At 41.4% G+C, this 14,414-nt stretch overlaps 1 protein-coding gene across 3 annotated transcripts in view; it reads right to left on the reverse strand.

Moving 5' to 3' along the window:
• Positions 1-14,414, reverse strand: part of RBM20 (RNA binding motif protein 20) — a 143,740-nt gene that overhangs the window by 26,120 nt on the left and 103,206 nt on the right. For 2 of the 3 annotated variants that reach the window (XM_019556225.1, XM_019556224.1), the window contains 4 exons: positions 3,849-5,016; positions 2,033-2,094; positions 1,793-1,884; positions 1,343-1,440 (listed from right to left, as the gene is read on the reverse strand). In XM_019556225.1, the coding sequence (XP_019411770.1) occupies positions 1,343-1,440; positions 1,793-1,884; positions 2,033-2,094; positions 3,849-5,016 (1,420 nt within the window). The remainder of the gene's footprint in view (positions 1-1,342; positions 1,441-1,792; positions 1,885-2,032; positions 2,095-3,848; positions 5,017-14,414) is intronic. The other variant, XM_019556226.1, reaches the window with a different exon arrangement.

Below are 14,414 nucleotides of genomic sequence, written 5' to 3' on the forward strand. Positions count from 1 at the left end.
CATACGCTACTAAGATTGGGTGCTGAATGACCCAGCCTGTAAATCATCTGAACCAGGCTAATACAGCCCTCTGTATAAGCAATGTACTTCTGAAGAGAAAGGGGCACAGAAGTCTCCAAGGAAATCATAAACTATGACTTGTTCCACCTTTCACCATGTCACAGATCATCCACAAGCAGGTCTTGTGCAGCCATTTTAAGTGATAAACACTGACAGGCTCTATTAAGCGATAATATTGATGATATTGGTATTAACGACAATTTCATTCGTTGCTAACTTGACAGACATGATGAAATGAAACAATCCTTTATAACCTGCTCTTTCTCCGCTTCTGCACACAAAGGCAGACGTTATAACGCACTCTCCCTTGCTTTACCGTGCATGTTCGTTCTGTGATGGTGAAAAATGGAAATCCTCTCACATAATACTCCTAATGATGAACTTTCACAGCATTAGCAAAATGAACAGAAGAGAAAACTGACCACTTTAAAGGAAACAAGGTGACATTTCCGGGGATGGTAACTTAAAGCAGAGGGGTGAGATGGGGACAGAATCAGCTTGGGTTTCCAAGGTGCGTTTGACACCACACAGCTCAGTAGACCAGCATACAAAGGTGAACATAAAAAACAGGTTTTATTATTTGCATCATACTAGCATCCTACATCCATTTATAGATTTTTTCTTCTGTCTACAACCAATTTTAACCCTTGTCAATTGCTACCCTTTAATACCCTACTAACCTTTTTGATTTCAGAATCACTTTTTACTTTCGCCTCTGGTTTGTGTTTGCCCCTCGCCATTTTTGTTCACTCAGTCAGAATTTTGAATGAGCACAGTGAGACTGGGATACAGAAATGTTACTTGTGTGCGAGGAATGGCGATGAAAGCTTGGCAGAGCTACGACTTGAGCTGAGGCTGTGCACAGAAGTGAACTGGCTGAAATGTTACAGACAGAAGCAGATGAGGCAAGTAGCACAGACTATTAGCTAACAGAAAACTAGATCAGCAGAACACGGCTCCCTAATTCAGCACTGTAATCACCCCAGTTATGGACTACAACCACTCTCTTCTTCTCATGTTGCCAGACAAGTGGGGAGAGCTTCAGTATGGGAACAATTCAGAATCAATTGTAGATTTTTATTTTTTTTTAACCATAATGGTGAATGAAATGCTTTGAATTGATAAGAACTAGCCCAGATCTTCATCCCAAACTGAACCTCTTTGGAGTTGAAAATTTCCATGTTTCATGCTCTTCTGAAAATTGACTCATTGATTAATCTGCAAACAGTCCGTTTTCTACAATGAAGGTGAGGACAAGGAAACAATTGGCTTCTATACTCACTCTTACCCCAGCTGGAAGGGAAGAAAACGTAGGAACTGGCTGGCTGAAGGATCTTGCCGACACAGTGGCATAAGATGAGCCAACGTTTGATGAGAAATCTAAATAATGGATTGTATACATAGTGAAAACTTTGACTTGTATTAACTGCATTCCTGTGCTTAATTAAAAAGAGGCCTGAATAAATCAGAATTATCATTCTAGCTTCTATGCTGCATTAGAAATTGCTTTCTGTTACTGTAAAAATCAAACACTAATGGAAAGAAAACAAAATTCATATTTTAAAGTAGAATCTTGCCTTTCTTGATTTTTCTTTTTCTAGGCACTGCTTAAACAAGCAGCTTCTCGATGAAACTTTTATGATGTAATTTTGTAAAGAGGCTATTTGTTTCACCAGATTATTTAAATTTTACAATGTGCACTAGTAATATAATTGTGTAATAAACAATTCACCTTCAATACTGGAAGGGTTAAAAATTGAAGCATCATTTGGCGATAAGTGCAACGTTCCATCTACTGAACTTAATGCACACCGGATGCCAGTGCTGAAAAGGAAAAAAGAAAAAGCTTCAAGAAGCAGGAATACAGTGAACACAAATATGTCATCAATATGAGAAGCTCAAGTTTGATCCTAATACAAGTCCACTAAAATCAGCAATTAACGTGGCCTGGAATCTCTAAAGCAATACTTACTTTTCCGAGAGCGCCATACATTTTTGGATGTGAAGATTTCCTTTAATGTGCTGATCCCAGTCCTATGTTAAAATAAATAAAGTTTATCAGCAAAGCAAATTTTGAGGCCCGCATGCAACACTGCTTTTTTCTTGAACAGTCTAATTTCCTACACTAAAAGCATAAATTACTTAATATTTCATGAAAAAAAAGGTTGCAAGGCATGTGAGGCATATTATTCAGGAAGTAAGAGTTAAAAAGTTACACCTTATGAAAAAAAAGTCTTCATGCTGAAACTCAAATGGAATGAAACTGGATCCCCACAGATTTTCATCCCATACTGACATCCTTTCTTACATTATAAGTGGAAGTATGATAAATGGGCATTAAAAAGCTACAGTTCCAGGAAATCATCCCTACTTATTTATTTCAATTTATAAGCAAACCGGAAAAAAAAGAAAACCATCACATCTTCTGTTTTGAGATGCCTCTCTGAGGTTGCATTACAGACTAATCCATCAATCATGCTTTGGTGTAACAGCAAAGTCTGAAAATGCCTCACTCTCCCCAGACATCAGACCCTTACATAGTGGCTGTCAGCCATCAGCAGAACAGCTTAGTGGTTAGGGTACTTGTCCAGAGCGTGGGAGACTAAGCTTCTCACCTGCAGGGGGCTTGAACCTGCATCTCTCACTTGACAGCGAAGTGCTGTAAGTAATAGGCCTTGAGCTAGGCACTCTCTAGACCTCTTCTTGAGGCTGGCTCCCCAACAGGAGACAAGCAAGTCAAGAGGATCATATGCAATGAGGTAGATACTGTCCCCACTGAAGCATAAATGAGCCCATTGGTTTTTTTAATCCATTTCATCCAATGAACGTTAAGTGCAGAGAAATCATTGGGAGGGGGAACCTTTCTGCCTCCATCACTAGGGAGTTAGAAATATACCTGGCGATTTTATTCATTATAGGTGGAAACAGAATCCAAAGCCTGCATAACTGCAAAAAATTGCACCTGTGTAACTCTGAGTGCCACTTAGGCACATAAAGGTGAAAGAGACTTTGATCCGATAGTTGTATGATTACAACCGGCCTGAAAGGTGAGATACTCACCTGCTGTGCCTAACTTGGACTGAATAAGGATGAATCACTCTGCTCTGAATTAGGCAAAGACTTGACCCTTAGCTTTCACATCTTAAGCTAGTGATTTAAAAAACACCAAGCTAAAGAGCGACAACACTGGTTTTCCACCGTTTTCACAGGACTGGAATAAATAGTCATAGAATCATAGACTAAGGCTGGAAGGGACCTTGGACAATCATCGGGTCCAGCCCCTCTGCACCAGGCATGTTGATGTGGCCGCAAAACAGAAGTACAATCTGTCAGTCAGATCCACAAATTATGCCCACAGTTATATCTGGATTACACTAATGAAGGTTGCTAGGGTCACACAGGTAGAATCCTTTGTTTTAAAACATCACTGTGTCTCGTGAGAATACGCAAGGGTAAAAGAATACAACCTGACTCTCAGACTGACATTTGATTTCTAGGGCCCTTCTTAGCAAGCTTTCGGGTATAAATACCCTTTGTCATTTTTTAGAACTATTTGAGTTGGTCTAATAAAAGATATCAGACTTACCTCTGTCCTTAGACCCACATGGCTACAACTTACACCCCTGAACATTTCTAGGACTGGCATTTAAAAATCAACCAAGACATTCTTACTTGTACAGCCGACCCTTTCAATGCACAGTGAAGTGAGACAATATGAACATAGGGACCCCAAAATCAATTCCATCAAATCACTTTTTAGAGCAGAACAGTCCCTTAGAATGACTTACCTTTAGATCAAAGATCTTTTTGTCACAGACCGTGCAGACATGTGGGAAGTGAAGCGGAGCTATCCCATGAAAGTCATTTAACTCATGAGCCTGTAGAGATCTCACGGGCAAATTGGATGCATTTGCCGCCAGGTCCTCATCCTGCCTCATTCGGGAACTGCTGAGGCTCTGTTTACTATTGTTGAGTCTGCCAAAAGGAGGTGGAGCCCCAGAGCTGAACTTTGTGTCAGGGGTGGGCTCTTCAGGGTTGTAGAGCTCATTTCTTATTTCATACTGCTGACTTGTCGATGGCCACATGCTGGGACTGGGCATTAGGTCAGGCTTGTTTTGGCTGGAGAAATTAGGGACATCTTCCCATTGGTTGTTTGTACCTGCACCATGTAACACGGGACCCGGCTCTACTTTTTGACTCACAATTTGATCACCTGGGAAAGCCAATGGCTGTACCCCTGCTGTATGCTGCCCTTTAGAATTGGGTCCATAGAAATCTTTCTGAAACCCAGACTGGCTGTCATGTTTGAGCTGGCCTGGAGGACAAAAATGACCCTCATAGGACACTCCTGAATGGGACCCAGTGGTTATAAAGCTGCGCTGAGTGGATTGTTCTGCGTCTGACGTGTACACTTGAGGGGCAGAAACGTTTTGTTTACTGTATTCATAAAATCCTCCTGCAACAGTTGAGGGACCAGTCTTATTCAGACCCATCACTACAGCCTGTTGACTGGACGCCTGAGACATTACATTCCCAAAGGGGTTCATGACCACAGCACTTGGGTTTTGCGTCTGCATGTTCCCAAGAGGCCCTGTGCTTCCTCCTTGTGCTGCCAGAGCCGGATTCTGTGCTGGAAAAGGGATTCCACTAGATGGAAACCTAGCATTACTGATCCCAGGTCCTTGTGGAGGTCCTCCAGCATGCCCCTGGGGGGTGCTGATCATGGACGGATGCCGTAACTGGTTAAACAGCGGCTGAGACATAGCCACTTTGGAGAGCACTTGATTCAGGACGCTTGCAGCTGCTGGGTTGCTGGTGACTGCTGTCTGAGCCAATTTTAGCCTGTGCAAGGTAAGCTGAGCTTGGAGTTGAGCGAGCTGAAGACTGGCAGGAGAAGGAAGCAAAGGATTCGGGGTGCTGACAGAGAATGGGTTCTTCTCCAGAAACTTGGCAGCACTGGAAAGGAACAGGAGACAGGCGAGTTAAATTGACCTCACAAATTTAACAGTGGCCCCTTCTTACCAAAATGTGGCCTGGAATATCACCCCTCTACCCCCCACTTGAGATTTACTTTCTCTAAACCAGGGAAGGGGGAGGGGATGATTAAGGATGCAGTATTAACAGTCTCTTCTACTTAAGTGTCTGCTGCTGTATTCATTTTAATTAAGATGTTACTGAAGAGATTAATGTTTCAAGGTCACCTTTAAAAAAAAACACCTCACTTTTGAATCTGATCCAAAGCCCACTGACATCAACTGAAAGACTCCATTGCCTTCAGTGGATTTTGAAGAAGACCATCAACTCATTTAAAGTGTATGTTAGACTCATGACTGGCAAACTGTATATCCACAGAGCAGAAACAGAAGTACAAGATTTTCAAAAGACTCCCCAACATTTGCATCAACCTTTGATTTAAAATTAAAGGATGCTGCCAGGGGCTAGATAGTAATTCCTTCTTCAAGGTTAATACAATCCTGGACCTCTCTACTGAAGCATTATGGCTTCTGATGGTGCTTTTGTGATAATATTAGGAAGGGGAGTAAGACCGCTGACTTGCTCCAAGAACTGCTGGTTCTGTGTTGGCCACAGTTCAAATCAGTACACTGCTATCATAAAACCTCTCATTCATCTTCTACTTTCCTATACTACAGGTTGCAACAAATGGGATTCTCTACCGAGTCAGTGTAAAAGGGGAGTCCACAACAAAGCTGGTTGGGTGAAAGCAGTCATTTAAGGAAAGGTTTATAGCTCGAAAAGACGGTTGAAGAGATGCTTGAGAACAGTCTTTGAATACAAAACGGGTGTTATAAAGAATATGCAGATCCATTGTTCTTTGTGTCCACGGGGGACAGAACAAGTAGCAGTAACTTTAAACTATGACAAGGAAGATTTAGGTTAAGATGTTAGAGAGGATTTTCTAGCTCTGAGAATGGTTAAACTCTGGAGTGAATTACCTGGAGAAATTGTGGGATTCTGTCACTTGAAGCTTTTCAGTGCAGAATAGATCAATATTTGGAGGGGTTTGGGCAAGAATAATATTGTCTGGGGAAGAGACTGCCTAAGGTACTTTTGATCCATATTCTTCTATGAGTCTTTAACATTTCACACACGCACACACACCGATTTCTTTTTTTGCATTGTTTTACAAAGCATTACCTAATTAATGCACACAGCACCCTTTCTGGTCAGCATATATTTTCAGTTATAGCAATGCCTTTTGCCCTAACTTGGGTCTCTGAAACAGCTGAATTATTTTTGGAGAAGCCTGGGGGAAAAAAAAAAAACGCTAGCAAAATGACCACTCAGCTTGAGGCAAACAGTCAGCATAGAAAAATCTCAGCCCAAATGGTTAAATTTATAAGCAGCTTAGAACACAGCTATGTAATGGAAAATGCATAGTCCTAAATATGGACACCAGTGCCCGATCTGCCAACAATGACCATCCTGTGTTCTTCCAAGAAACAGGAAAATCCGTTGTGGATGTGCATTACATGGTACCCTTTGGCCACATGCCTTCCATGAGTACCGTAAAAGAATGGGTTGCGGCAACGTTGTTACCACACCAGGCTTTAGTACAGGTAGTCCTCTGGCTTACGACACAACTGGTTCCTGAAAAAAGCATCTAAAGTCAAAATGTTTTAACTTGGAACAAATTTTCTCATAAGAAACAATGTTATAAATGGGGGATTTGTTCCTAAATCAACGCCAGATACCCTATTGTCACCAAAAATAACCCAGAATTTTGTACTCGATCAATAATAGATTAGTAATATAGCAACATTAATGTATTTCTATTGTAAATAGCAATCATATTGGTTTGGAAGAACCTCTTTGTGGTCACTTTGCTGGACGTTTTGAAAGGCTCTTGGTTGGACTTTTTGAAGGGTTCTTAGCTGAAGGCTTCTCAGGAGTCTTGGCTGCAGGTTTTCTGGAGTCTTGTCTGCTTTCTTAAAGGTAGTGTCCAAGGAAGTTTGGATGCATATTCTCCAGGGAGATGGGTGGCTCAGCGAACTTTGTTTGCTGGCGTGGCATGGCGTCAGATTGAGTGTTGTAAAGTTGAAACTGACATCAAAGTTGAAACGGTGTCAATTTTATAAGCATTGTAAGCGTGAAACGTAACTTGAAACGTTGTAAGTTGAGGACTGCCTGTACTTCCTTTTGGAAGCATTAAAACATGGTGCAGTAAATGCCCGTATTGCGCAGTGCATGATTAGTTTTCACTGACAGTTCACCATAGCAGCCCGCTATAACAGAGGAGCATGCTGCTACAACGAAGTAGCTGCCAATGACATGTAGACTCACATGCTGCCATAACACATTGTCTGGCACATCGCTACGGCAATGTAGGACAACATGTAGATGTGCCCATAGCCACTTTAAAGCCCTTACAGAGAAATGGTGGCATCTACTCTCCACCAACCAGAGCTACTACTTTCCACAGTCTGCTGACATATGCCACACATAATCAACACTTTTCAAATGGCTGCTCATTCTTAGAGCTATTACATACAGTACTAGGCTACTGAATAACAGGAATGCTGTCCAACACTCAATTTGCTCATATTGTCAAAATGTATTAAACTTTGCTTTGGCCCTTTCCAAGCAACAAGAGCTAGACATCAATTACCATACAACATTTACTGTTAATAATTGACCAATTTGCTAAAGTGCAGGGATAAAGTTGTCATTAATTTTGATGGCTTGTCAGTGCACTACATTTTTAAAACCACAGATTAGAAAAACATCTGTTTAAATGTAACATAAGCCTAAAAAAAAATGAACGGGTTTCATGTTTAACACTAAACCTCCATTAGTAACTGCAAAGCACATCTGTCTCCAAGACTATCAGTTTGAATACATGCTTCATTACAAAATAGCACAACTCCCTGCTCGCAGAGCAAGTTCAGATCAGTAAGCTTCGGGTCTATGATACCATTTGTTTTCCTTACTTCCCATTGCTCACTAGCTGGCCTAATTTTATGGTAGGGGGTGTTGTAGATTCATTTATTAACGGACTCATGGTCAAAATAATACATGTGCATACAAACCCCCCAATCCTGAGGGTGCTAAACACCCACAAATCCCATGTGGCTATTAACAGACTGCTCAACACAGGATCAAGCCCCAAATTAGCAAAACACTGTTGCTTTAATATGCAGTGAAGTGGGAGAAAACTAGCAAGCATGTTGTTACAAGCAGTGGAGAAGTAGGCACACTATTAGACTTAATTATATACCATGAAAGATATATTGTGTAGTTAACATCTGGAATCTCCTTGTTAATACCGTGCTGTCTGGGACTCGATACAATCTGAGCCATTGTTTCATTCTTAGCTGTTAGCTCATCCCACACATTGTATAAGCAATACAACTCTATAGCAACGTGGTATGTGCATAACAAAGAATGGGGAAGTACTTTTAGAGTAAAATGAAGACTTGAGGAGCTGGTAGCCCTGCTTATAATGCTCTCAGATTTTGGAGAATCAGATGTTTTCAATGGTTTAATTGCACCATGTTGAAGGAACAACACAGACACATTGAAACAGCTGCAGTGCCCAAGTCCTTCCACTTACACTGGGACACGTGGGATTGTGTGTCAGGAAAGACAGTCAGGAAAAGTCTTTATCTCAAGTGTCATCATAGCAAACCATGAAGCCACCAGGTACTTCATGTGTTGTAAACACTGGTGAATTCGTGAGCTTTGGGTAGCTTCACAGCCTGTTGTAATGCTTTAATATAGTGACTTCCAATCTGCAGTTTACAGACCAGCCCCAGACAACTAGAGGAACTTGCTTTGCTTACAACAGCAAAGCATTTGTCCATTTTAAGCAGGGCACGAGGGGAAATACGCCTGGGCAGCTGAGACTGATGTCTGGTATTATGCCAGGAAGTGGAGGACCCTTCTTCATCAGCAGCCAAGCAGACCATCTCAGTCACTGCCTTACCCTCCAGTGGCGTCAGGTGGTTGGAAGCTGGCTCAGCTACCTATCTGCTTTATCCCTCTGCTAAACAGTCCCATAGGTATGTCAGCAGAAGAACCTAGATCACACAGGGTGAGATTAAGCCATTAACTCAAAGAAGCAACTGCCATCACTACCCTGACTCTTGTTAAAGTATAAAACCATCAAAAGCCGCATTGGAAAGGGACAAGGCACCTAGACATCTTGGGGACAGGGTTTCAAAATCATAGGTTTCAAATTCACTTCGGGATTTCCAGACTTTACATTACAACATTAAAGTAGTTTTAATAGAGTTTCCTCCTCCCAAGCCATGGCTGGAAATGTGTAGCAATGAGTCACTGGGGCTAGGGACAGACATTCAAGAAGCCTAAGCCTGAATTGATTCAATCTTTGTAGGTTAGTCTAACTTGCCTACGCTGAATCAGTTTGTAACTGCACAGACATCCCCTCTGGACTGAAAAAATGCTGGCACATGCAGTGGCTTTGGCTAGAAGCTGGGGGTGGGGGGGGGCTAGAGCAGCCTTTCCTTCCATGGTGCTGAGCTAAGGGGGGGCTGTGGGCAGGCCCTGGCAGGACACAGATTAGGAAGTTGTTCCCCCCACCTCCTTGATAACAGAGCATTTATCAGCTCTGTTATCGGTATTTAGCACCCCATCAGAGAACAAAGCCCCTCTCATTAGTTCAAGCTCTTAACAACTTTTTCCAAGGAAGGAAACATTCCAAGGAGGGACACTACCAGATGACCTGCTGATTAGCTCCAAAAAGCCCTAAGCAAACGCTGTCCTGTCTGCCTTACACAGATACCTCTCAGCATTAGCTAGCATACAGTAACCTGGTTAAGTCTGTGCTATGGTCCATGCTGTGGGAGGGAGGGAGTGGTGGAATCCTTGCTTACGCAGCTAGTTGAGGGGGAGGAGGTGGGGCAGGAAGCATGGGGAAGCAAGGCAGACACTGCTGTGCCTGCAGGTCTGTGCCAGAGCTACAGTCAGGGAGCAGAGGGGAGGGGCCAGCCCAGCTCTCTGAAGCAGAGAGCCCCGCACAGCCCAGAGCGCATGTCGGGATGTTGATTTAACTTAAACCAGAAAGGGGTCTGGAACAGACATTGCATAAACTGGTTTGACCCAGTATTAAACCTGATACTACATTCAACCAGGTTTATCTCAAACTAGTTTCAGCCATTGTCAAACTGGTTTATATGCTCTGAGTGTTTCTTCTGTTACAGGTTTAAACCTGTTTCTGATCACTTAAACCAGTTTATGTGTAATGTCTGTCCCTAGCCTGGGAGGAAAGGTCCAAGTTGTAGATAAGGCACCTGGGAGCAGAGGTGTCCAGCAAAGGGTTTCTATGTTTGAAGAGCAGTGAAAGATAGGAATAGATTTCAGGGCTTTTATTTGTTACATTATATGGGCCCTAGGACAGGCCATGCAAGTCAAAAATACATACATTTTAAACACTGTTTCTCTGTACCACTGACACAGCCCTAATATAGTACTTGAATTTATGACTAGCTCCTTTTAAAACAATTTTGCAGAGCACCCTAAATGACATTTTTATCAAAACAGCGAAGATTTTCAAAGCTGGAGAAAGATTCTTTTCAGTAAAGATACCGTATTTCCTCACATGCAACATGCCTCAAAATATAATACACACCTTGTTTTTCAAAGACAGAATAAAGAAAAAATATTTTTTCTAGAATTATGGCTGCACTGCGCAGGGACACAGCCAAATCTTCAGCTGACACACCTTCCCTTTCCTGCTTAACTAAAGCTGAAACTCTGCTTGCTCCTGAACACTGGTCTCCATGGCTGGATCTATCATTTTGAAAAGAGCTAAAGAGTCTCCAAGGCTGTAAAACAGTAGGTGAGAAACCAGAAGCAGCTAGCAGACAGCAAAATTGCCCTAAGAAACATTAGCATGATCATCAAGATCATGAAAAAGAAGAGACAATCGTTAACACTGTTGGAGTAAAGAACAAGGTGCAATTAATTCAAGTGATTTCCTTAGCTGCCTGAATAGCAATGCAAAAACCGCTGCAGCAGAAATCAAAGCAGGGTGCTTCTATCTTAAGCTTCCCGGCTTAATATTTATATAACGCAATTTCAGGGGATGGCACATTCTATTATGTGTAAGAAAATGAGGTTTAATGATGATTAATTAGCTCAATTTTTAAACACAGATGGATAAAACAACCCATTACCTAATTTTCAATTGCCATTTCCAATATTACCAACCACAAGTGTCTAAAAATCACGAGCATGCTAACTTAAAAAAATCAAGTTTGCATTCATTTCCTTTTTGAATTTTGTTAATTACTCTTGTGTCACACTCTCCACATTTTTTCCACAAACAAGAAGCTGGAACCTTTCTTTTAGAGTGAAAGCTGAGATTCTTGAAAACTCTAAGAGCTGCACTTTAACAGTTTCAGTTGCCCAAAAAAATCAATGTTTAGCAAAGCTCCTATTAATCAATGCAAACAATCTGCATAGTCTTTAATTCCCAAGAGCATACAGTAACATGTAGTTATCTGTAGTAAAGTATCTGGACTAGTGGATTAGCGGAGTAATCCCTTCTATGAGAGTGATGAAAAGGCTAAATAAAAAAACATGTCCATTAGAACACATACAGAATCTGTGGTTGCTTATTCAAAGCCAAAATTAATGACAAAGTACTATCTGATAAATTACCTTTCAATATCAACAAGGTTCTTTGGGCGAATCTGATATCTTTTATTAGAGCAACTTAAATAGTTGGAAAAAAATGTTTTCCAACTATAAGTTGGTCTAATAAAAAGATATCAGATTCACCCAAAGAACCTCGTCTGCCTATTTCCTTAGACCAACATGGCCTACATCTCAGGGGAAAAAATGAATTCTGTTTGTGGAGTGATCGAATTCAGCTGGAATTAGTGGTTTAGGGAACACTTGCATATACATCTCGTGTGAGCTTAAATACGTTAGGAAAAGTATTATGCTTGAAAAATTCTGCAAAATGTAATTTGCTTTGGGGAATTCTACATGCAATTGGTGTGTTCTGTGATTATACAGCCCCCACAGATGAATTTGGTTTTATATTTAGGAAGGGTTTTTTAATTACGCTTTTCCTTGAAAGACTTTGTGAAAACAAAAATTTGAGAAAGTTTCAAAGATAAAAGCAATTTTCATTCCAAGTGTAAGGCAAATATATATATATATTTTATATATATTTACATGTAGCCAACTTTTCTGAGAAAGGGAATCCATTTTAGAGCATACAAACATTTCCAAGCTATCTGAAATACAGAAATATTTTAACTTTACACTCTACGCCAGGAATTCCTGCTTGGCTATAAGAAAATTCACTTTAAATTGTGTTCATAACAGTTTGTTATTTCTAAGCCAACTCAACTTTTCTCAAGCTTTGAAACTTTCTTGAGACATATATGTGGTCTGGTTGATGACTTGGGATAAATCCATTTTTGGAGTTATCCCAGAACAAAAAAAATTACATTCTTTCAAAAGAAGTGTAAAATGTACTTTTCCCCTCATGTTACATTTGTTCAGGAACATCCAGAGGATATTTGCTAAAGTCTTTAAAAAGCTTGGGCTGAGAGAACAAACAGAAATAAAATTCAACCCCAAACAGCTTTTGTGAATAGTTACGAAGTGCTACAAAATAATATTTTGTGGCTAAACCTTGTTTTCATGTGAATGTGTCCAACATGGACAATCATCAGTGAGGAGGACAAGATTTAGTCTGTAGAAATAAAGACGCTCAACAACCACATCTATGGTACCGGCAGTTATGGGCACTAGTACAGAAAGGATGAACAGAGGAATACAAATTTCAGTGAAAATAGATGAAATAGCAAAATTAGGATTTATATTACTGTATTTTTATAAGCCTGGCAAAAAGTATAGACTTCTACTTCCTGTTTATCTGCTGCACGAGCTTCAATAAGGATATGTGCTTTGGTGAAAGAATTACTGTAAGAGGTCATGTTTTTCTTTTCTGTTATATTGCACCCAAATTACACTCAAGGACCATTTACTTTCTTCATAGCTCCAAGATCAGTATTTTCTTTCGGTTTAATGCAGGGGTGGGCAAAATACAGCCTATGAGCTGTATTCAGACCACCAAGGGATTTTATCCAACTTGCAGTGGGTCCCTTGGCCCCAGTGTAGGAGGCAGCCCAGGCTTCCCCCCACACTGGTCCTGTGCTGCCACCACCCCGTAATCCTGGCCCCAGCCCCCACCCTCCCATAGCCCCATCCCACCCACACGGCTAAGCACACCCTGCCTGGGGGGTTTCCAGCTGGTCTCCATGGAGACCAGCCTGCCTACTCTATCTGGTGCCCCCCCAGCTGTGCGTGCGGGGCGGACAGGCTCAGGCTGGATAGTATTAAATGAGCCCTCCCCGCTCGCTGTACCAGGTCAGCACCCCTTCCCCTCCCTGCCAACAACAGCTCACCCAAATTCCTAAAGCGGCCCTCCAGGAAAAATAATTGCCCACCCCTGGTTTAGTGGGATGATTTTCTGGGTCAGGAGAGTTTTGCAAATTTGCAGAAAGGAGGGAGGAAGCCTCCACCTTTATAATTTAGGTTCTGAAATCATATTCAGCAGGTTTTTTCTTGCTGACTGTGATTAGAAAAGAAAGAATTTGATAATAGATTAATTAGATAAAGTAAGAATTAGATAATATCTCAGAGTAAATTCAGGTATTTATAAGAACATGGATAGCCTGACCTATTTGAATGCATCTCAAAGTTTAAGGGGGGAAAAAAATCTTTCCTATCCCAAGTAACTATTTAACACCCACCATTATGTTTCTGAGAAAGTATAAGAAAACACTAGCCAGTGTTCATGTAGGGCCTAGGCAACTTGTTGGGTGTATGCGTGTTGGTGGCTGTGATACTCATTCAGGCACTTACATACCAATGAACATGTTACAAAAATGTTACGCCTGAGCTTTTCAAAGCCACCTGAAGGAGGTGGGTGGGTGCCAGACTTCCCTTGCAAGCTGCTTAGACTCATTTGAAAAGCCCAGGCAAATCATTCTGTCCCTATAAAGGGGTGGGGATTTCTCTGGACTGGAGACTGTCCTGACTTCACAGGCGGAAGGACAGAATGAAGGAGATAGCTAGCCGTTAACACATAGCCATGTACAATGGCTAACAGTTCTGGTCATGTCTCCTTCAAGTGGCCGCACCAGTGACTATAATATCTGTATCCTTCAGCTAATGGAGAAGTCCTTGTCCTCACGTGGTAGCCTCCCATGCTTTTGGTCCTGTAGGTCCAAGGCTTCTTTTTCCATTGACAACTACATTTATGTACAGTACTGTTTTGCTCAAGGGGAAGTTGGGCCTTCTGATGCTGCTGATATTTTTCTTAGTAACAAATCCAGTTTATGACATGGGGG

Source organism: Crocodylus porosus, unplaced genomic scaffold (assembly GCF_001723895.1).
Source record: "Crocodylus porosus isolate Cpor-Errol unplaced genomic scaffold, CroPor_comp1, whole genome shotgun sequence".
Lineage (NCBI taxonomy): Eukaryota > Metazoa > Chordata > Crocodylia > Crocodylidae > Crocodylus > Crocodylus porosus.